At 34.9% G+C, this 19,947-nt stretch overlaps 5 protein-coding genes and 1 long non-coding RNA gene across 10 annotated transcripts; 4 read left to right on the top strand and 2 right to left on the bottom strand.

The window, feature by feature from the left end:
* Positions 1–22: 22 nt before the first annotated feature.
* On the top strand, positions 23–2,328 carry RagA-B (Ras-related GTP binding A/B). Its single transcript, XM_012371574.2, has 6 exons — positions 23–454; positions 592–691; positions 767–1,151; positions 1,215–1,430; positions 1,512–1,627; positions 1,718–2,328. The coding sequence occupies exons 1-6, from the start codon at positions 443–445 to the stop codon at positions 1,807–1,809; spliced, it is 921 nt and encodes a 306-aa protein (XP_012226997.1). The 5' UTR covers positions 23–442; the 3' UTR covers positions 1,810–2,328.
* Positions 2,329–2,571: 243 nt separating this feature from the next.
* rush (rush hour) lies at positions 2,572–6,118 on the bottom strand. 4 transcript variants are annotated; one of them, XM_067349109.1, is made up of 8 exons: positions 5,999–6,118; positions 5,453–5,517; positions 5,171–5,308; positions 4,976–5,039; positions 4,065–4,121; positions 3,847–3,953; positions 3,493–3,750; positions 2,572–3,295 (listed from the first exon to the last, which is right to left on the bottom strand). In XM_067349109.1, the coding sequence occupies exons 1-8, from the start codon at positions 6,111–6,113 to the stop codon at positions 3,266–3,268; spliced, it is 834 nt and encodes a 277-aa protein (XP_067205210.1). In that variant the 5' UTR covers positions 6,114–6,118; the 3' UTR covers positions 2,572–3,265. The 4 variants fall into 4 exon arrangements, with proteins under 4 accessions (XP_067205210.1, XP_012226998.1, XP_012226999.1 ...); XM_012371575.2 differs by having other exon boundaries at positions 4,065–4,190; positions 5,999–6,029; XM_012371576.2 differs by lacking the exon at positions 5,999–6,118 and adding an exon at positions 5,712–5,983 and having other exon boundaries at positions 4,065–4,190.
* A 95-nt stretch (positions 6,119–6,213) lies between these two features.
* RNASEK (Ribonuclease kappa) lies at positions 6,214–7,315 on the top strand. The gene is made up of 2 exons (XM_012371578.2): positions 6,214–6,520; positions 6,600–7,315. Exons 1-2 carry the CDS (start codon positions 6,452–6,454, stop codon positions 6,822–6,824), a joined length of 294 nt encoding a protein of 97 aa, XP_012227001.1. The 5' UTR covers positions 6,214–6,451; the 3' UTR covers positions 6,825–7,315.
* Positions 7,316–8,143: 828 nt separating this feature from the next.
* On the top strand, positions 8,144–11,286 carry LOC105674794 (major facilitator superfamily domain-containing protein 12-like). 2 transcript variants are annotated; one of them, XM_012371355.2, is made up of 8 exons: positions 8,144–8,364; positions 8,444–8,952; positions 9,022–9,229; positions 9,337–9,542; positions 9,632–9,994; positions 10,353–10,509; positions 10,658–10,776; positions 10,861–11,286. In XM_012371355.2, exons 2-8 carry the CDS (start codon positions 8,649–8,651, stop codon positions 10,962–10,964), a joined length of 1,461 nt encoding a protein of 486 aa, XP_012226778.1. In that variant the 5' UTR covers positions 8,144–8,364; positions 8,444–8,648; the 3' UTR covers positions 10,965–11,286. The 2 variants fall into 2 exon arrangements, with proteins under 2 accessions (XP_012226778.1, XP_012226777.1); XM_012371354.2 differs by having other exon boundaries at positions 8,144–8,952.
* A 725-nt stretch (positions 11,287–12,011) lies between these two features.
* LOC105674840 (serologically defined colon cancer antigen 8 homolog) lies at positions 12,012–17,054 on the top strand. The gene is made up of 9 exons (XM_012371439.2): positions 12,012–12,217; positions 12,507–12,644; positions 12,808–13,138; positions 13,219–13,996; positions 14,391–14,629; positions 14,748–14,859; positions 15,048–15,165; positions 16,089–16,165; positions 16,246–17,054. Exons 1-9 carry the CDS (start codon positions 12,012–12,014, stop codon positions 16,749–16,751), a joined length of 2,505 nt encoding a protein of 834 aa, XP_012226862.2. The 3' UTR covers positions 16,752–17,054.
* Positions 17,055–18,044: 990 nt separating this feature from the next.
* On the bottom strand, positions 18,045–19,616 carry LOC105674842 (uncharacterized). Its single transcript, XR_001101192.2, has 3 exons — positions 18,800–19,616; positions 18,284–18,359; positions 18,045–18,162 (listed from the first exon to the last, which is right to left on the bottom strand). It is a non-coding gene; the product is annotated as an uncharacterized lncRNA (long non-coding RNA).
* Positions 19,617–19,947: the final 331 nt, after the last annotated feature.

Raw genomic sequence — 19,947 nt, 5'->3', positions numbered from 1 at the left:
GAATCCAAAGCTTGTTCGATTTTCCCCACGAGATCTTCAATGTCCACGTCGAACTCTACGACGTATATAGATATTTTTATGTTTAAAGATGTAAGAAAGAATAACGTTTATCATAAATGATCTGAAAGGTCAAACAGCACTTATGATGCCAACTTACGTTTTTCAAAGTTTTATGATCTTGGTGAAAATTAAATAACGCGTATTGCCGCATATTAATCGTACGAAATGTTTTTCATTTATTTTTCGCACTTGATTATATCGAATAACCTCGAAATGGGATATGACATTTGACCACATTACATGTTTTGATGTGACAATTGGTGAGTAATAAGTGTAGCGGGTTGAGTGTACTGCCGTGCTAGGGCGGAACAACTGATAAGCCATTACGCAGCCAGCGTATCGAGATATTTTACAGGAATTGTTGAATGAAACATTAGTCAAGATGAAGAAAAAGGTAGAAAGCATTTTTCTTTGTTGAGAAAATACAGCGAAGATATATTAATTTTACACTAGTTTTTATACGAATAAAAATATTTCTTTGTTATATGCATCTCAAACTATGTGATTAATACATTCTTATATTTTTTTCAGGTATTGTTGATGGGAAAAAGTGGGTCTGGAAAGACTAGTATGCGCAGCATTATTTTTGCGAATTATATAGCCCGAGATACTCATCGTCTAGGAGCAACAAGTAAACTACATATATATTACATTAAATAATTATATTTTTTGTAGATGATTTACTAATATAATGAATTTATCATAGTTGATGTTGAACATTCCCATGTTCGCTTTCTGGGCAACTTGGTACTAAATTTATGGGATTGTGGAGGCCAAGAAGCATTTATGGAGAACTATTTTGCATCGCAGCGTGATAACATATTTAGGAATGTAGAGGTGTTGATTTATGTCTTTGATGTGGAATCAAGAGAATTGGACAAGGATATGCATTATTACCAAAGCTGTTTAGAAGCAATACTGCAGAATAGCCCAGAGGCCAAGATATTTTGCTTAGTTCACAAAATGGATCTTGTACAAGAGGACCAACGAGATTACATATTTAGGGAAAGGGAGGAAGATCTGAAAAGACTGAGTTTACCTCTAGAATGCACTTGTTTTAGAACCAGCATATGGGACGAGACATTATATAGGTATATATTGCACGAGAGAATATTTCAAATGTTAGAAAGAATACTAAATTATTATCATTGTAGGGCGTGGTCATCCATTGTATATATGTTGATTCCCAATGTGAAAGAACTTGAACAAAGCTTGAATCAGTTTGCAAATATTATTGATGCTGATGAAGTTCTTCTGTTTGAAAGAGCCACCTTTTTAGTAATAAGTCATTGTCAGCGGCAGTTTCATAGAGATGTGCATCGTTTCGAAAAAGTTTCCAATATAATAAAGCAATTTAAATTGAGTTGCAGGTAGGCATAAAATAGTGCGTAGAGTTTAATTTAAAAAAAAAAAAAAACAAGAATGAGATTGAGGTTGCATTAATCTTTCAGTAAACTAGCTGCGCAGTTTCAAAGCATGGAAGTTAGAAATACTAATTTTGCGGCCTTTATCGATATATTCACATCGAATACGTACGTAATGGTCATCATGTCTGATCCAACTATACGTAAGTACTTAAAATTTATACGAGTTTAATTGATAAATATGATATTTATGTACCTAAAACTAAATGCTAAAATATATGTGTTCTTTTTAGCATCTGCAGCAACATTAATCAATATACGTAATGCGCGAAAGCACTTTGAAAAATTGGAGCGCGCAAGCCAGAGTTCGGCATTAAGTAGATAGAAGTCGGCGCGACCCAGGCGCCTCGTCACCCGGGTCCAACCTATTAATAACTGTTGAAATTTATATTGAAGTTCGAGTTAAAAAAATTATAAGTAAATTTGGTGGAAATTTACATATAGAAAAATCGAAACTCTGCTTTATATCGTTAGGATAATATGTGACTGCGACGATACGATTGTTTATTGATGACATTTAGTCACAAAGTACTCTAATATACGACTTTCATCATGAGCGTTTATGACAAAATAAATGTATAATTGACGTATCCGAGAGAGGCTGACGATCATCGATATTTCAGATCATTTATTAGGTTCATCATAAATTTGTCATTCATAATGTACGTGTATGTAACATGATCGTAATGCGTTTGCAATTTATTAATAGAATACCTCTTGTACATGCGCTATTCTTTTGCTTTATTTCGAATTGTATTTTCGATTGAAGGATTGTTCGTAATCCGAATTAGTTGCAATAATATCCAACGAATGTTAGTAATAAATAAATCATTTGCAGCCCTAATCTTTTCTTGTATTTGTATAGATTACTATAAAATATACATTAGAATATAATATAATGTAAGACTGAATGTTTACTCGAGAATTACATATAATAAGTCTACGGTCATTCTAGATTCATTTCCATAGTCGTACTTAATTTATCAATTAGGCATGCAGAATTTGGATATATGAGAAACTAAATTTGTTAACATAAAAAATTACTGATAGAAAAATAAGTCAATTTAATATTTTAATTAAACACAAATTTTGTAATAATATAACGTTTTATTACACAAATAATAGGTTTGGATTGCTATGTACTTGTATGTGGGTATATAATTATTTTTAATAATAGGTACAAATCTATGGATTAAAAATTAAACTTTACATTTTGAAAATTGTGTTCTATATGACGCATTAGATATTACATCAGCTGCTTATATATCCAACATTGATTAATAATATAAGAAGGCACAATGTGGCATATATTTCTAAGATACGTATATCTAAAATAAAGATGTGTCTATACTCACTAATGAGTTTAATTAATAATAACCATATTAAGCAATTAAAAATTTTTGTTGATTCTAATGACGCACATTGCTAGTATTTTTAGAAGAAATATTAATTCTTTGGAGAAATACTATTTCTTCTCTTTGTTCTTTTCCAATCATCTGTACATATTTAGCACTTATTTATTAATACTAAATATACGAATTAGATATATGTATCCAATAAAATATGTTTTGTAAATTTTCTTATAAATTTATCCATCATATTTGTACATAATTAGAAAGATCTTTTAGTTCTTTATATATATATGTATATATATATTGTTTAGAAATATTTCTAAGGATATTTCTGTAGATTTTTCTATAATTGATAATAGTCGAACTGTTATTGGCTTTCAAAAATATCATTCCGTAACATTATCGTGTTGTGTTGTAATGTAGTTATCTTCATCGGACGAGTGGAGAATAAAATTTAGGCTGTAAAAAAAAAAATTAGACATTTTAATTTTATATTATATATAAAAATAGCAATTATGTTATAACACATGAAAAAATAGTTTATTATGGTTTAATTATTATTGATTTGCAGATAAGTCCGACATGTGCATGGATAAACTATATATTTGAATTGGGTATCAATTTTTGTCAAAAAAAGGAATTACCAAATTAATTACCTCGTCATGATTTTCCTCCTTATTTGCTTCATCATCATCTCCAGAGCTGTCGCCTCCTGAACTATCGGCAGAATTACGTTGCTGATCTTTATTATTTAAGCTATTCACACCAGGTACGGGAATAGCTTTAACTTTACTAGCAGCATCATAGCATTGTAAACACACCCTGACGGCCTTTCCATTGCCCTGTCCAGGCAGCAATAATTTTTTATTACTGCAAGGACCGCAGACTACCGCTCCGCATTGCCTACAGTGATGCTAGAATGTAGAATAATTATTTTAGTTTCCAACAATTATTTAAATTAATTAAACTGTATAAAATAAAAGATTGATAAAATATAATATCTTAATTACCCGTCTGTTCAATACTGTGAATTGTGTTTTATTACAATGCATGCAAATTGTAGCTTCATTATCTGGTACCCAAACTGCTGCGTGGACTTCAACAGGTTTTTTGCCACCTATAAAACATAAGAATAGATTACAATGAGAGAAATTAGTCGTACATCTATAGAATTACAAAATTTATAATTTTGCACTTTACGTATATTTATAACACTTTTCTTACTTACTTTTTCTTAATAAATCTTCAATACACTTTGTGATATGTGCCATCCATTCTTGTTTTTCTGTTGCGGTAGCAGCATAAACAGCAAACGACTTTGTTACTGTCTTAATGAGCCATCCATTACGATATTCTATAAATAATGATCCAATACTATACTAACATTTTCTAGGTATGGTCTCATTTGAATAGTAATCCATACACTATGTAATAATGAAAAATGCTCTGCTTATAATGTAGCAAGTGCAAGAATTTAACCTTCAAAGAGGATTATGAAATGTTATAACATTTTGAAATCAGCATTATGAAATAAGTTGTGCGAAAAACATATATTAGATTATTTGGAAGCCTTTTGAGATTTTTAACTTCAAAAAACTTTTCAAAATAATTTAACATTTTCTTCGAAAGTGAATTCTTTTAAAAAAGTCCTGTAGTCTTCCAAAGGTTAATAAATAGCTTGCATACATGACAAAAATAATAAAATAATAATTAAACAATAAATTATATTTAAAATATATTACACAATATACTTTGTAATCAATTTCTCTCTTTCTGTGTGCTTGTGTGTGTCCGTGTGTATACATATACATCATTTGAAAACTTGGTGTTAAAAGCAAAAATGATGATAAGCTAATGATGATATAATTGGTTTTTTACATATACTTAACATGTTGACTGCTCAGTAAATTTCATATGTTTTACCATAAAATTTTCATTATCACAAGCATATAATGATAAAATATCCTTATCCATAGTGTTTATCTCACTGGTGGTCACCGGTGACCACCAAGGCATTCGATTTAAAGCAAAATAATCAACATGTTAAGGTTCTTGAAACTTCAAAATACTCCGTATAACAGTGATGTAAATAGCTGATAAATAAACTTATATATAAATATATTAAAATAATATACTTACGACCCTCATCGGCTAGAGACTCTAATTTTACCTCCTCCAACGGTATTATATGTTGTTTGTTGTACTATAAACAAATTACTAATATTACTATTAATAGTACCACCACTATCACTTTATTTAAACTTTATCTATAATTTTTCTTACACGAACTATATTATCAGCTTTGCGCGAAATAAAAATTTCTCCTTTACATACCTTTTTCTTATTAATCATGATATTCCCATAGACCAATATATCATTGAACAGAAAGAATTGTCTGGGTTTGGGCTTTTTCCTGCACATTTTTGTCAAGACACCTTCTCCCACCAAAACTCTGCCTGGCACAGCGAGCGGCTATCAAGATGAGAATATTCATAAGTGAGTCATCAATATTACTATAGTTAGATACAAATGTTCACTAGTCGGCAAACACTAAATCGTGTGATGATCTACAGAAAAATTTGCATACACAACTTATCTCGCGTCAATCTCGCTTACCTGACCCGACCCGCCAAAGCAATTCTCAACCATCGCGATACGCCTGGCATTGGCCTCGCTGTTTACTGCAACAAATCAAATCACGGAGAGATTAATACGAATATGCAATTGTCACTCGCAACACACCCACATCTTCGAGCGAGGACGATGTATGCCAAGGATCGTCCTACCGAAGCGTTCTCCCGAGTTACACTTTTCGTACTTTTTTTTTATTCTCTCTTTTTTTTTGTAAGCAACGCTTGAACGCATATATACGCACACATCTCATTTTTAGTATGGAAAGTGTAATTGTAGTGCAGCTAAATAGAGCGGATCTATCGTCGGCGCTTCGGAACTGTCAAAAACAGTCCACTTAGTTCATGGACCGTTATATCTGCGCGCAAATTGCACGAATGCGTGGAACAAACGGCCGCGCGATACATATTTATTCGTTACGATCGCGAAACGCGTGTGCTTCTTCGAATCACTCACAGCTTCTAGCAGCTTCGTTTTTTTTTTTAAATACACAATATTAATTAAATGCTAATAAGTGGAGCACGAACTAACCCAATCGGTCGACCATGATCCAATGAATCAGGGCTGACAACAGCAGGAAGCATGAATCATATCTATGCCACGCTCGCTCACTCTGCCATTTATCCGTGCGACTCGCGCTTATCATTCGCTGCGCTGATGTCCGAAGTTAGCGCCCGCTGGCGTTAGATAGCAGTAGTTCATTCACCTGTTTACAATGAAACGCCCATTTTTGGGCGTTATTTTCATGTGCGTATGCACTGAGCATTGAAACGCGACCTATCAATAGCACTCAACGTCACATGATTACAAATTATTCTGCTGTGTCTCCGTTGCAGATGATCGGATTGTCAAGGGTGTTGCAGCCGCATTACCTAGGACACCTGTTTGTGCTTGCAGCTGATTTACGAGTATTCACGCGAGCAGCGGATGAGTCGCAGTTAGGTTAAATTTCATTACTCTGTGCGGACGATTTTATCATTGAAGATGAAAATCTGTGGACCCAAGTACGCCTTGTGCGGTTTAGTGTTGTCCGTTTGGGGCATATTTCAACTGGTAAGAAAGATTATTCTGTCACTTTGTTTTAAGTAAGAAAAGCTCTCAGGCATCTAAGCTAATTCTTTCTTGCTTTTAGCTTCTCATGGGGATATTTTTCTATGTCCGGAGTGTAGCCCTAGTGGAGGATCTTCCATTGGGAGAGAAAAACTTCACTTCATTCGATCAGTTCTACGATCTAGTAGACCGTGGTTATACACAAAATGCGTACAACTGCTGGATCGCTGCATGCATTTATGTTCTAACCTTCCTCTTCTCGGGTCATCAGTTCTATCTCAATTCCAGATCGTCTCTTAGCGTATAAGCAAACGTGATAAATTTAGAGATGCTGTATTAACATCTTTATAATTCCATACAGCTGCAAAATGTTAGAATTTTAACTGTATGGCTGTATCATATAACTACTGTATAATTGTATTATATAATTTTCTCCAAGCGCAATATTTGCTTACAAGTATTTAGGTACAAGATACATAGGTCCCAAATGTTCTTACATAATGGCAAAAGATATATTTCATTACATTAATGTCCATTATTTTATTTTTTAGCTATATTGTTATATCCATAATTTATTCTATCGATATATAATACATGTGCATTATAATATAGCTAAGAAATAGAATAAAGTCAACAAAAATTGTGCAACTAATTATGAAACTGATTTCATTGCGATATTGTGATTTGTTTTATTCGTTCACATGCAGTAGTGATATATTTCAGTCCTCAAATTTTAATTCCACTTATATTGTTACATATATTAAAATTATTTAATAAATTAATCATAGATAACAACAATGTTTATTTATAGCCTTTCAATTGTCAAATCATATGCATATAACAAATATTTATTTAATATTCAGAGTAAGGATATTATTTTTGATTTGTTGTCTTGTCTTTCTTTACTTTGTCTTTTTTCTTCATTTTTCAAAAAATAAATTATTTAATTTGAAACATAATTGAAAGAGTAGATACAATGAAAGAAATAAAGAACTACACATAGTAATTAGAAACAAAGACTCAAGTAGAATATGTAATGTCTTTGTTTCTAATTTCTATATATAATTTATTTTTTTTATTGTAATCTGTTTCTAAAATTGTGTGCATTTATTTTAATGCACTTGTCGGCAGCTGATTGGCAGTATAGATTCTATATAACATTATACATATATTATATATATAATAAATATAAGGGCGTCTAAAAACGACCTAAAAATGTCCTTAAAACGTCTTAAAAAGACATCTTTAAGACGTCTTAAAAGCGTCCTAAAAATGACGTTTTTTAATTTTTTTAACAATTTTAAATGTTTTAAATTTGTATTTTAAATTTTGTAACAAAAAACTTTCCAAAAATTTTACAAAAAACGTTTTAATTGTTAAGTATTTTACAAGCATCCTAACACTGTCAAAAGTAGCTCAGAAGCACATAGAAAAATTTAAATTACCCGCTGAAACAGCCAGAAATGCTCTATTTAAAATGGATTTTAATAAATTGTTAACAGAAATGGCGGCGTAAGAAAGGAGACAGAAATAGTATTTCTGCTCTTTTCTAGTGTTCGAACTAGCCGTAATAGCCGTAGCGCGGAGCTCACATGTGGCTTGCGCATGTGTGCGATATTCCCTTTCTCATGCTACTTGCGTCTCAAATCTGGCGTCACTGGCATAGAAGGTGCATATCAAAATGACAGAATGACACGTGATAACGTCCACGATAATGAGACAAGCAGACAGCAGTAGACCGTGGATATGGGGCAGGCAAGTGATACATAATACACCCATTCGGCGCTGGTCATTTTAAAGAAGAAGACACGACGTGTCATACGAAGAAGTGGTTGACAGATTGACAGGTTAGAATAGATGTGTGTTTCTCCTTCCATTCTGGATTTGGACTTATTCTTTAAGACAAACGATGTAATTTAATGACAGATGAAAGGATATTTCGTTGATGAATCATAAGTGAGTCAGAGAAAGAAAGCAGAGTGATGGTTGACTTTATTTCATCATTCCATAGGATGATCTGTACATGATCGGTACATGTTTGTATCACTAATGTCATAGTGTAACACTTGTTTTACATATCAATTTCATCTTTCGCGAGAGGAGTTTATGCATAGTGAAGATTCTTTTCACGATGGAGCCCGGTGTGAGCAGATCGGACGATTATACGGAGATAATACGGAAATTACCTGTTTACTTGAAGCTGGCCTACGGCACCGGCCATGTGCTTAATGACATATGTGCTTCTATGTGGTTCACGTATCTGCTAGTATTCTTTCACTTGGTGCTTGGATTTGATCCAACTTTGGCTGGTGTTGTGTTGCTCATCGGTCAAGTAGCAGATGGTTTGGTCACTCCATTCGTTGGTTTGCAATCTGACAGAAGTGATAATTTCTGGCTATGTAGATATGGCAGGAGGAAAACTTGGCATTTATTAGGTATTACTTACTGAAATGTGAAGTATCGTTCAAAGCTTTCGTGTTGTGATCACTATGTTTGCTTTGCAGGCACTGTTTGCGTACTACTAGGATTTCCATTTATATTTTCACAATGTATTGGCTGTGAAAATGCGCATCAGTGGGCACAATTAGTTTATTATGCTGCTTTCGTAATAATTTTCCAATTCGGTTGGGCAGCGGTGCAAATATCGCATTTAGCTTTGGTTCCAGAGCTTACACCTGCTGAACATGAAAGGACTGAGCTTATTGCTATAAGGTAATTATGAAAAAAGTGATTAAAGCGATGGCACATTTGTTTAATAAATATTGAACAAGTGTGTATGAATAAAATTGAGTCTTTATTTCTATCATATTCTTTGATAGATTTACATTTACCGTCTTTTCCAATATTCTTGTCTACTGCATCATGTGGGGTATACTACATATAACGAGCGATCAATATGACGCTCAGATTGGACCTGATGACATTCACAAATTTCAGAAAGTTGTTCTAATTGGAGTGTTAACTGGACTTGTAGCATCTATTATATTTCACATTGTTGTTAAAGAAGGAAGCAATAGTGCTGCAGGTAATGGAATCATATGAATTTTTCAATCTTGCAACATTTATATTATTCAGCTTTATAAGTTGTCACATTTTGTAACAATTTTTTTTTAGGTAATCTCTCGGATAGAAACGCCAGGACAACATTTATGTTATTGAAAGATGCCAAATTGTATCAAGTAGCTTGTGTGTACATGGTTACACGGTTATTCATCAATTTGTGTCAGATTTATATGCCTCTATACTTACATCAGTCGTTGAAAATGCCTGCAACTTCCCTGGCTTACATACCATTGACAATATATATTAGTAGCTTCTTGATGTCTTTAATCATAGAAAGACTTAATACGAAATGGGGTCGAAAAATTGCGTATTCCATTGGTGCTTTGTTCGCGATATGCGCTTGTATATGGATAAAATTTGGCAAAGATGATGTATATATCAAATATGAAATCTATGCAGTAGCCATTTTGTTAGGTAAGGTATGATTTTGATTTAATAAACATAACACAATGGAAAATCTTATAAATTTAGGCAACAAAAATAATTTGCTAAATTAAAGTTTATTTTACACAATTTATAATTTGCAATAGAATTTGAATTTGACATAATAGAAGTTTATAGATTAATAAATATAGTTGCAAATTTTTATTCACTATCATAACAAATCATCACGATTTTTTTCTGGAAATATAGAATGTATGTAAATCGATTAATTATATTCATATTTATTAATGCAATATTTTAAGAACTGGAATTTTATTAATATTTCTCTTTAATGTCATTATTTATCATAATCGTGAGAAAGCAGGAGTCTTAATTTGCAATATTCCAGGTTTTGCTGGTGCAATAATGTTAGTGACTAGTCTCGGTGTCACTTCAGATTTAATAGGGAAAAATACTGAGAGCGGTGCTTTTGCCTATGGAGTTATGAGTTTTACAGATAAACTTAGTAATGGTTTAGTGGTTATGCTCATTCAATATCTGGCAAAGTGAGTAGAAATATTTTATATACACATTTTATATATATATATATATATATATATATAAATAATTGGAATTGAATTCTTTCGGCTTTATGTTATTTGGGAAATGATAAGATAAGAAAGAAGTCTTGCTGTGACTGTACTTGTTTTTCAGATACTTTTCATCCGATTATGGTAATTACTACAGAGACATTCTTACATATGTTTGTGGCGCATCTGCGGTATCTGGCTTATTAATGATTTTGTACATCAAACCGTTCTCTCGAGATATGGGTACGTTTAAAATGTATTTATTATTAGTAACACGTATAACGATAATTACAAAACAATGTTTTATTATGTAAACAATTATTTTAGTATTTGATACTTTATCCAACTATGAGGACGATGGTTTACTAGAATCTTCAAACGAGAATCAGAATTTTACAAATCAAGATCAACTACAAGCTAACGTACATTGATAGATATATATATATATTCAAATATATATATTTATATTTGTGAAACATTTTTATAAATATTTATTTTAGCACAAAAAGTGTAGAAAATACAAAGATAATATTTATTAAAAGAATATAAGCATCGTCTATTACACATAGTATATAAGTAAACTACTATTTTTTTACTTGAGATCTGTAATAAATATTATTGTTGATATTAATAATATAGTTTAATATATTTTAATAATATTATTGTATTTTTTTAGTTACATTACTAGCGCACATTAAAATGTAAGATCGATGTAGATGACTTTTAATTAAATATATTAGATTTTTAATTTAAGCGTTGTATTTCAAAATCTTAATAACGTTAAAAATATATGATACATCAATGTTCATTATCCAATATATCCGATCCAATCCTAATGCAATTATATCTACATATATTATGCTTCAAATGGTAAGTTCATTTATTATTTGTATGTTCATGCATTGCATCTCATTTGACAAATGCACAAAAGTAATTCAAAGCTATTCTTACGCAATTACAACAGAGCTATTTATAAATTTGATAATTAATACTTTAGATCTTAGAAGCTTGATAGAAAAATAATATAATATTCTTTCAGCAGAAATTTTATTGAACGAAATTGTGCATTTTTCTCGTCGTCATCGCGCACTGTTTGATCATTCTGTTTCCATAGAAATCCTGTGGGACGCGGAAAATGTCAGGAGGCGATAGCGCCGGCATCCGCCCATCGTCGCTACCGAAGGTATGCCTTCAGCTATTAAATCACGAAAGGTACATGCCGGCGATGGTACGCGAGCGGTACGATGCCTACCTGTTCTTTTCCCCGCCTGAGAGGAGATCGAATGGTACCATCGCACGCGATCCACCACCAGGCTCCTCCGGTTACAATGTGGAAACGCCGATTCGATTTTCTTCGTCGACTTCGCCCGTCCGGGAGGAGCGTATCATCGATTGGCCGGCCGGCCGACCAAGCCGCTCGTTCTTAGAGGGTGAAGTGAAGAGTCGATGGTAGAGGGTTGCGGTAGAACGCGCCCAGAATGTTGGCGACGAACAGTGCTTATGGTTGCCGCGGCTACTGCCCTTTTGCAACTGGTAGTTCGACGAGCGTAGCGACTATCGGCAACCAGGCCGCGACACGCCCGAAATTCTTTCCAAGGACCGCTGTCAGACTGAAAACATCGCCTGGTATAAGTAGCTGTACAGACCCGTTGTGCGTCGCGCGGATGAAGCGATTGAAGAATAGGTGAAATTTGGTCTTTCTCAAGTCGAGACAAGTGAAAAGAAGAGCGGAAGAGCGAAATTCGCATGTAGATGCGTTAAAAGAATTATAATATGAAATAAACATGGAAAATAAATCATAAAATTTATGAAACGCTTGTGAAACATTGTTAAATGTATTAAACGGCGTAATGATAAATTTTTATGATATATTTTTTCTATGTACATTTGATATTATAATTTTTTAACGCACCTACATTATTGATCATTTGAAGTGACTTTTGTATTTGACTAATAGAGACATTTTTTTGCAGGAAAGGAAATGGGACTTCAAAGTTGGACCTGAGCAAGAAGAAGCCGGCAGATTACATGGAATTGGCATATAGAGAAGCTATCTCGAAACTGAAATATCTGTTGGCCGAATCGTACGCGCCGTCAAGAATGTCTGGAACGTGAGTTCCAAAATCGTTATCTTAATTTGAACGTATCATACTTTTCTTATTTATAATTTAATTATCGTATAATCTTTTTTTACTCATCTTTGTGTATTCTAATTGCATTTCGTAAGTATATAGATAACAACGTATGATAAAACGGGAAACAATTTCTGTACAGAAAGCCGCAAAGCATTCGGAGCATATATAAAAGCAGCAACCCGCGAATTAGTGAATCTGGAGACGATACGGACGATCAGAGTATGATCAGCGATAGTTTTCGGAGGAAGAATTTCGCCGGAAACGCAATTTCAGATTTCTCCCCGCTTTCGAAAAGTATTCAGCCGTCGAAGGCGTACAGTAATATAGCATTGTCAAGGGCCGATCTCCAATCCGTTCCACCAGAGTTAACATCTTTTATCGAACGACAAGAGGATTACATCGAGCAACTGGAACGCGAGTCTCAGTACTGTAGAGACGAATTGATCAATCTGCTGAGTAAAGTTCGAGAGGTACAGCTTTGCCGCGAATTATTTGACACAATTAGAATGGCAATTTTATCGTGTTCTAATTATACGGTGATTTTTCGCAGGTCGTAGCCGAAAACGAAGCGTTGCATACCAGGAATCAGACTGCGTTGCCCAAATGCGCTTTGCAGGATCACAATAATCACTGCGCAGAGGCGGTTCACGAGTGTCGCAAGCAACACGCGAGCGATCATGCTGATAGCTTAGAAAGTAAGCCAGAGAAGTTTTTGACAGGGCCCAGTATAATGTTTGAGTCGAGAATCAGCGAGTTGGAGGCACAGTTGACGCAGGCCAAGTTGGAGTTGCGAAAAGCGCAGGAAGAGAATCAAGCAAACTTGAAACGTTTGTCCGAGAGTAGCTCGAATGAGAGCAATGTCGAGTTGAAGGCCGAATTGGACAAGGCACAGCGTGCTAAGTACGAGGCCGAGATAAAGCTGGAGGAAGTGCAGAAGCTGTTGTCGGTCGCGAAAGACAAGGAGACCGAGGCGACGCAGAGAGCAAGGCGGTCCGTAGATGACAGGCAACAGGTCGAGTTCGAAAGGAGCCAGAGCGACATGGAGATTCGGAGATTGAAAGACGAACTGGAGAGGCAACACGAGAAGCTGCGGGAGGCGGCTCAGGAGGCAAACAGACGTATAAACGAGGAGAGGCAGCAAGTCGAGCGTCGATACAATCAGCAAATCGAGCAGCTCAGCACCGATATCGCGTCCCATTGGGAGACTGCGAACAAATCGCAACTGGAGTCCGAGAAACAGCGGCGAGAGATAAACGAGCTCAGACGGGAGTTATCTCAGAAACAGACAGCTATTGATAATTTGAAGAAAGAGTTGCAAAATAAGATATGTAAGTTGTACAGAATTTTAACGAGTTAAGGGGATCTTAATCGGGTTGATTTGAAAGGATTTTTCAAGCCACGCAGCCAAAAAAAACGAATTTTACGAAAAATAGAAGGTAAAACAGAGACTGTATCTGTTGACAGTATCTGTTTTACCTTCTATTTTTCGTAAAATTCGTTTTTTTTGGTTGCGTGGCTTAAAAAATCCTTTCAAATCGATCATCCGTAGTGTATTAGCATATGTACTTTACTTAGAAAAAAGGACTTTTTATTCTACACAGCCAAAAAAAGTTAAGTGTATTTGAAAAAAATAGGTAAAACAGACCACTTTAGGATCCCCTTAATGAGAAAACGTTGCAAGATCTAATTATTTATATTACACGATATTCTCATTTTGTTTAGCCACTTTGCAGAGCGATCTTAATCAGGCGTTAAGCGAGAAAGATGCGGCGGAACAAGAAGTCTTGACCGGCAAATTGGCAGCCGAGCGAAGTGAGAGACAAGCTCGTCAAGAGCAGAATAGATTGCAGGCGGAGATAAATTCGTACAAACAACGTTTGGAAAGAGGGGATGCCGATCTGGTGCATTGCAGAAGAGAAAATTTGAGATTGTCGGAACAAATAGCGTCCTTGGAGAAAGAGGTGAATATCTTGGATATCATTTCTAAATTGGATGACCAATATTATCGAATAGTGACAAAAATGGGAGAATTTCTCTCAATTTTCTCTCACGCGTACTTGAAAATAAGTATATTTTCAGATCAGCATGAGTAAAATCACACACCCCGAAGAGAAGCGCAGTCAAAACGCGCCTAGATTGGAAAACGAGAAGGACTTGACTTCCATGATAATGAACATGGAGACTAAGCATGGTAAGATATCGTTCTAAATATGCCTATGTTAGGTATATTGTCCGTGTTATCGTTACACAAGTTTCGATTCGAGAGCAAAATCTCTGTGTGTGAGAAATCGGCATGCTGACACTATGCCTAGCATAGGCGGAGGTTGAGATTAGTCAATTAACATCGCAACAGGCTCACCAGGCAACCAAATTTCGCAGCTGCCACCGTGGCGGGCCTAGGAGACGCCTTGAATAATCAGGCCACGCTCGTCTCGAGACTGACTGCCGAATGCCAATCTCTCACACAACGTTTGGAAGCTAACAATCTTAAACACAAGTATATTCGTAGTTCGACTTGCAGAACCAAATAAAAAAAAAAAAATATGACACACGCACCTAGCTTCAATTATCAAATGACCTTACTTAGTTCAATTCAGTTTCAGTTAGATCAAAATTTGAAAAAAGTACTGAAGAACTATGAAGAAGTATAGCTTGATTTATAGCGTATTAACATGTACATTACATAAACAGTGTGTGGCTAACAGGTTCCGAGAGTGAATCAATGAAAAAATATTAAAAATTTATAAGATTAAATGCTCATACTTTGCATCATCTCTACGACGTTTAACACACTCGATAAAATGACGGTGAAGTGTCTGGAAAACATTTTGGAAATGTTCTTTGGACAATCTTTTTCAATTTGTCGATCACGAATATCTTTCTGAACAGCTAGAATTAAATCTGGCGAATAACTTTTTGTTCCCCAAATTTAAATTGTGCAAGAGAGAAGCGATTTGAAAATGTTGAAGATATTTAAATCGAACACGTTAAACATCGTAAGAATTACATAGACCATTAAGAGGAATAAAATCTTGTAAACTTTTCATACTTTTTTATTAATTTAATCTCGGAATCTTTTAGCGACATTTATGCTAATTAGTAGATAAGGATGTATCACTTCCCTCACACGATATATATCTGGGGCTATTCTGTGTTGACAGAGGGGGTCGTTGAGAAAGATGTGACAACTGTTGGGCAAACCGCTTCCCCTTCGAGCAAGAAACGTACCGTTAAGGTTGATCTAAAAGTAAAAGTAATTCCGAAAAAGAAGTCAGACACCTCCAAAACGTCTCTATCAGCACAGTAATAGCGACGTGTGTGTCCTAATACGAATGAGACTCACGCTCGACGTTGATTTTCCGCTGATTAAACGTAATTTCTAATATTGTATTTGTCAATCTGTTTTCATGTGTATCGCAGAGAAGAAATGGCCGACTTACAAAGCAACATAAAACACTTATCGAATAAAATACAAGGAACTCTTGGAAGTCAAGAAGGTACTGATTTTTCTTTCATTCACTCGTTTAACGGTTCAAACAGTGCGAATATATTGAATAACGACTTTTCACTTTTCCAGGAGGAACTCTTATGGAAACTGACGATGGTACTGGAGCTTTTCATTATAACACTACGATGGATGCAGTAGCCTTGCCGCACGCGAACGAGCTACCGGCCGATGCTCAAGCGTCGCAAATGATTAATCAAAGATACGACACCGTGAGCGGTCAAGTAACAGACGAGGAATCAGCAATGTACTCGAACGTTGCATTGAAGAGAAACGATCAGGGCGACTTATCGAGCGAGCAGATGTACGCAGAGAACAATTCTATACCGAATACGATGGAAACTAGAGAGATGTATCAGGAACAAACAGATATTCGCAATAGTGAAGAAGAATATATAGCAAACGATCCAAATATGGACGCATACATGATGGAGCAAGAGCATAATCAGTATAGTGAATATAATCCTTCGCAGTACCAGGAAGCACAATATGTTAATGGCGAACAGTTTAATCCAATAGCGGAAGATAATCAGATTATTTCAGATCCAACCAGATCCAATACTGAAACTTTGCACTAATTTGATATTAATAATATATATACGCATATATAATATAAATGTTCATATATCAAGAGAACACGAGAAATATAGAATAATGTATAATCAAAGCGTATAGTAATTGAACTTTTGCAATTATTTTCAAGCTTTTCCCCTCGAAACTTACAATGCACATTTTTTATAACACATTTAAGATTGTAATAATTTGTAGTAGTTTGCTCTCTTCTTGGAGAACAGCAAATATTGCTTATTAGGATTATTTAATTTTAACTAGTAAATAATTCGCTTGAATATTCTTATATTAAGACACCTCAATATCTCTCTCTCAGAATAAAAAATAATAGAAAATCTTCTCATATCACATATTTATTTGAGAAATCTTTGGTACTTATTCTTAAGATATTGCATTAGTTTTATAACATCGATGCTGACGTCACTTGGCAGCGATTTTATACTTGGCTTACACACGGGTATCGTTTATTTTCGTGGAAATCGTTAAGCGCTGCATCAACATCGGTAAATTGTTACACATTAGTGAGGCTGTGCCAAGGAAATGTGCGAAATATGAAAATACAAGATATGTACGAATGCGTGATTTTTCATACGGTCGTGAGATTGACTTCAGTGACTTCCTATTATCGTTGAAAGACATTATCTTTGAATTCAACACCAACTAACACATTTGATCCACATACGGCTACAGGAACGCCAATCTAATTACGTAAAAAACATCGATCGATTTTAATTACATATATATTAATATAAAGAACATTTCTCTACGTCTTCGTAGAGTGGTCATATTTTGTTGTGCTGTAAAGCGTAACGTGCTGTGCTTGCTGCATTTTTCAATTAGCCATTAGTCCTCATCCTTGAAGCGACGGTAAATAGATTGAACATATGTAAAGACGCATTTCCAATCCGGTCGTTGCATCATTACCATGTCTTCGACATCAAGTAACGGCGCGATTCCAGCAATTTCACTATAAAAGAGAGAAAATTTTAGTACACAAAGGATAAAAATTAAATCATTTAAAAGTTATCGATATCGATATAAAATCGAAAATTTGAAACTCTCTTACTCAGCCTTTGTGAAAGCAAGTTCGAAGTTTTTCCTGCGATTTTCCGGACGTAGAGAATTATAATCGAAAGCGTCCGGTCTAAAATGATGAAGTAACGCGCAGAACGCTAAACCGTTATTCCAGCTTGTCGAGAAGTTGTCAAGTTGTACATTCTGGAATGAAAAAGAAGAAAGAAATTATAAAGAAAAATGTCGAGAGTCACATACATAAATTGTATGTATAATATTACCTCGTATTCTTTGGTTTTTGACCGACACCACGCCAATAATCGCTCTTTAATTTGCGCAGCATTGTCTCGTACAGTTGGTTCCGTAAATTTAAAGCGAAATTCGGTTGCCGGTGATTTTACAGGACTAAACAAAAAAATAATTAAACTCCTTTTACAGATGATCTCTATTACATTTGATCATTCATGCGCAATTGTTATTTGTCTAAAACACTGTGTTACTTATGTTTCACTCTTTGCATAATTACCTTGGCGATAAAGTGGCGCTATTTTGCCTATCAAGTTGACGAAATTTGGCGAAAGGCGACAGCGGCTTCTTTGGGACTGAAAAATGAGAGCGGTGTAAAGCTACGATTGTTTGTTTAGGTGTGCACGATATATTAGATTTGCCGAAGATGCATACTAAGACTCAACCGAGATGTTAATATCTATATCTATTTTAATTATCTATATAATCGAACCCTGGAATCCACATCAGAGGCGTAGGTGTGAAAATGATTAGAAAATTGGATCTAGCGGAATCTTTCATTTCGCACTCTCTCGTCGCATGCCTGCAGCGACATGCATTAGTTGTCTTACAAACGAGTCAAATAAAAGTTTAGTATAAACAAAGAATAGATATGATAATAACTATGTACAAGTGTACAAATGTATAAATATCAATTCTCTAAGTGTATCTCTCTGAGTAACTTTGGCTAATTGTAAGATGACAGTCTGTGTAAGAAAAGGACTGTGTTTCGTCTACTTGTAAAGTGAATGAGTACCGATTTGTTGCTCGCCGGTATCAATCGACGCCACCACATGCACGAGCGTTGAGTAGGTATCCGTGCGCGTATACACGCGGCGAACACACGACGCACTTGTACCTAAGAGGACGTTCACGAGGTGTGGCGGCAAGTACAGGCAAATTTAAACCAAGAAAACAAAGTGTTTAGAGAGTTTGAGTTTTGCTGTTTCCTTTCCTCTTTCTCTCCCTCTCTTTCTTCTTGCATAACATAGAAATGTTAATGTTTTCAGGCTGTAATATCGATCTTAGAGAACTCTTTTGACTTGTAAAATCTGTTGTTATAATTTATATATAGATTTAATTATGCTGTTCATGTATCTATGCGTAATTTCGTTTGCAAACACGTATAATAAGATTAACTGTTTTCATTCAAGAATTATTGAAATGATAAATACAATATATTACTGTGTATTGTTATCACACAATGCTCCGTAATGCAAAGTATTTTAGAAATTTTCAAAATTTCTTTTGTTAAATATCTAAAACTCGTAATAAAGATGAATGTAACATATTGTGTTACACACAAATGTCGCGAAATGTGCAGCTGTAATCGCAATATTGCACGTTGTCGAGTATATTACGAGTAAAGCAAAGAAATTGTTTAGATTTCATTCAAGGATCTCTATTCGGGGGATGCTTTTCGAGAAATTGAGCGAGCCACCACAGCTTCGTTCTGCTCTGCTATGTACCAGCGCGCGTCTCACGTATACTATGATGCACTCTTTTACACACTCGCAGCAGAGCAACCTGCACGCTACTGCGTAACAAAAGGATCAACAAAAATAAGGGCTGTGACTCACTGCTTTATTCGGGGATTGGCATGGTCCTCTAGCGACTCTCAAAGTCCGTCCATGAGACATACACACCGCGCTAACAACTTGAGTTTAGAAAAAAAAGAAAAGTAGATAGAAAAAAAAAAATTACATTGCGCGCATTGCGTGTAGCGCGTTTAGCCTGTTAATATGCAGGTTTTATGACTAAATAATGCGGCGTTAAGCGCGTTAATGACGGAATCGTCGGCCGATGTTGTCTATTTCTTGCTAGTTCAAGCAGATTTCGCGAAACGGTTTCATTCACTCGACGCACTGATTTTTTTTTCTGCACACACGTGCCAAGAACGAAATA

This window comes from Linepithema humile, chromosome 2, assembly GCF_040581485.1.
Source record: "Linepithema humile isolate Giens D197 chromosome 2, Lhum_UNIL_v1.0, whole genome shotgun sequence".
NCBI classification, from domain to species: domain Eukaryota; kingdom Metazoa; phylum Arthropoda; class Insecta; order Hymenoptera; family Formicidae; genus Linepithema; species Linepithema humile.
The sequence above is the reverse complement of the archived record's forward strand: the minus strand, read 5'-3'. Positions and strand labels throughout refer to the sequence as shown.

Excerpts from the sequence above, each read along its gene's own strand:
- rush (XM_067349109.1), bottom strand. The coding sequence starts at position 6,113 with ATGATAAGCGCGAGTCGCACGGATAAATGGCAGAGTGAGCGAGCGTGG. Across the intron at positions 5,309-5,452 it reads GCTTTGGCGGGTCGGGTCAG|CCGCTCGCTGTGCCAGGCAG; the intron begins GTAAGCGAGATT and ends TCATCTTGATAG. Across the intron at positions 4,122-4,975 it reads GTCTCTAGCCGATGAGGGTC|AAAAACAAGAATGGATGGCA; the intron begins GTAAGTATATTA and ends CTACCGCAACAG.
- RagA-B (XM_012371574.2), top strand. Across the intron at positions 692-766 it reads TCATCGTCTAGGAGCAACAA|TTGATGTTGAACATTCCCAT; the intron begins GTAAACTACATA and ends AATTTATCATAG. Across the intron at positions 1,152-1,214 it reads TGGGACGAGACATTATATAG|GGCGTGGTCATCCATTGTAT; the intron begins GTATATATTGCA and ends TTATCATTGTAG.
- LOC105674794 (XM_012371355.2), top strand. The coding sequence starts at position 8,649 with ATGGAGCCCGGTGTGAGCAGATCGGACGATTATACGGAGATAATACGG. Across the intron at positions 10,510-10,657 it reads CTCATTCAATATCTGGCAAA|ATACTTTTCATCCGATTATG; the intron begins GTGAGTAGAAAT and ends CTTGTTTTTCAG. Across the intron at positions 10,777-10,860 it reads ACCGTTCTCTCGAGATATGG|TATTTGATACTTTATCCAAC; the intron begins GTACGTTTAAAA and ends CAATTATTTTAG.
- LOC105674840 (XM_012371439.2), top strand. The coding sequence starts at position 12,012 with ATGTTGGCGACGAACAGTGCTTATGGTTGCCGCGGCTACTGCCCTTTT. Across the intron at positions 13,997-14,390 it reads AGAGTTGCAAAATAAGATAT|CCACTTTGCAGAGCGATCTT; the intron begins GTAAGTTGTACA and ends CATTTTGTTTAG. Across the intron at positions 15,166-16,088 it reads GCTAACAATCTTAAACACAA|AGAAGAAATGGCCGACTTAC; the intron begins GTATATTCGTAG and ends TGTGTATCGCAG.
- RNASEK (XM_012371578.2), top strand. The coding sequence starts at position 6,452 with ATGAAAATCTGTGGACCCAAGTACGCCTTGTGCGGTTTAGTGTTGTCC. Across the intron at positions 6,521-6,599 it reads TTTGGGGCATATTTCAACTG|CTTCTCATGGGGATATTTTT; the intron begins GTAAGAAAGATT and ends TCTTGCTTTTAG.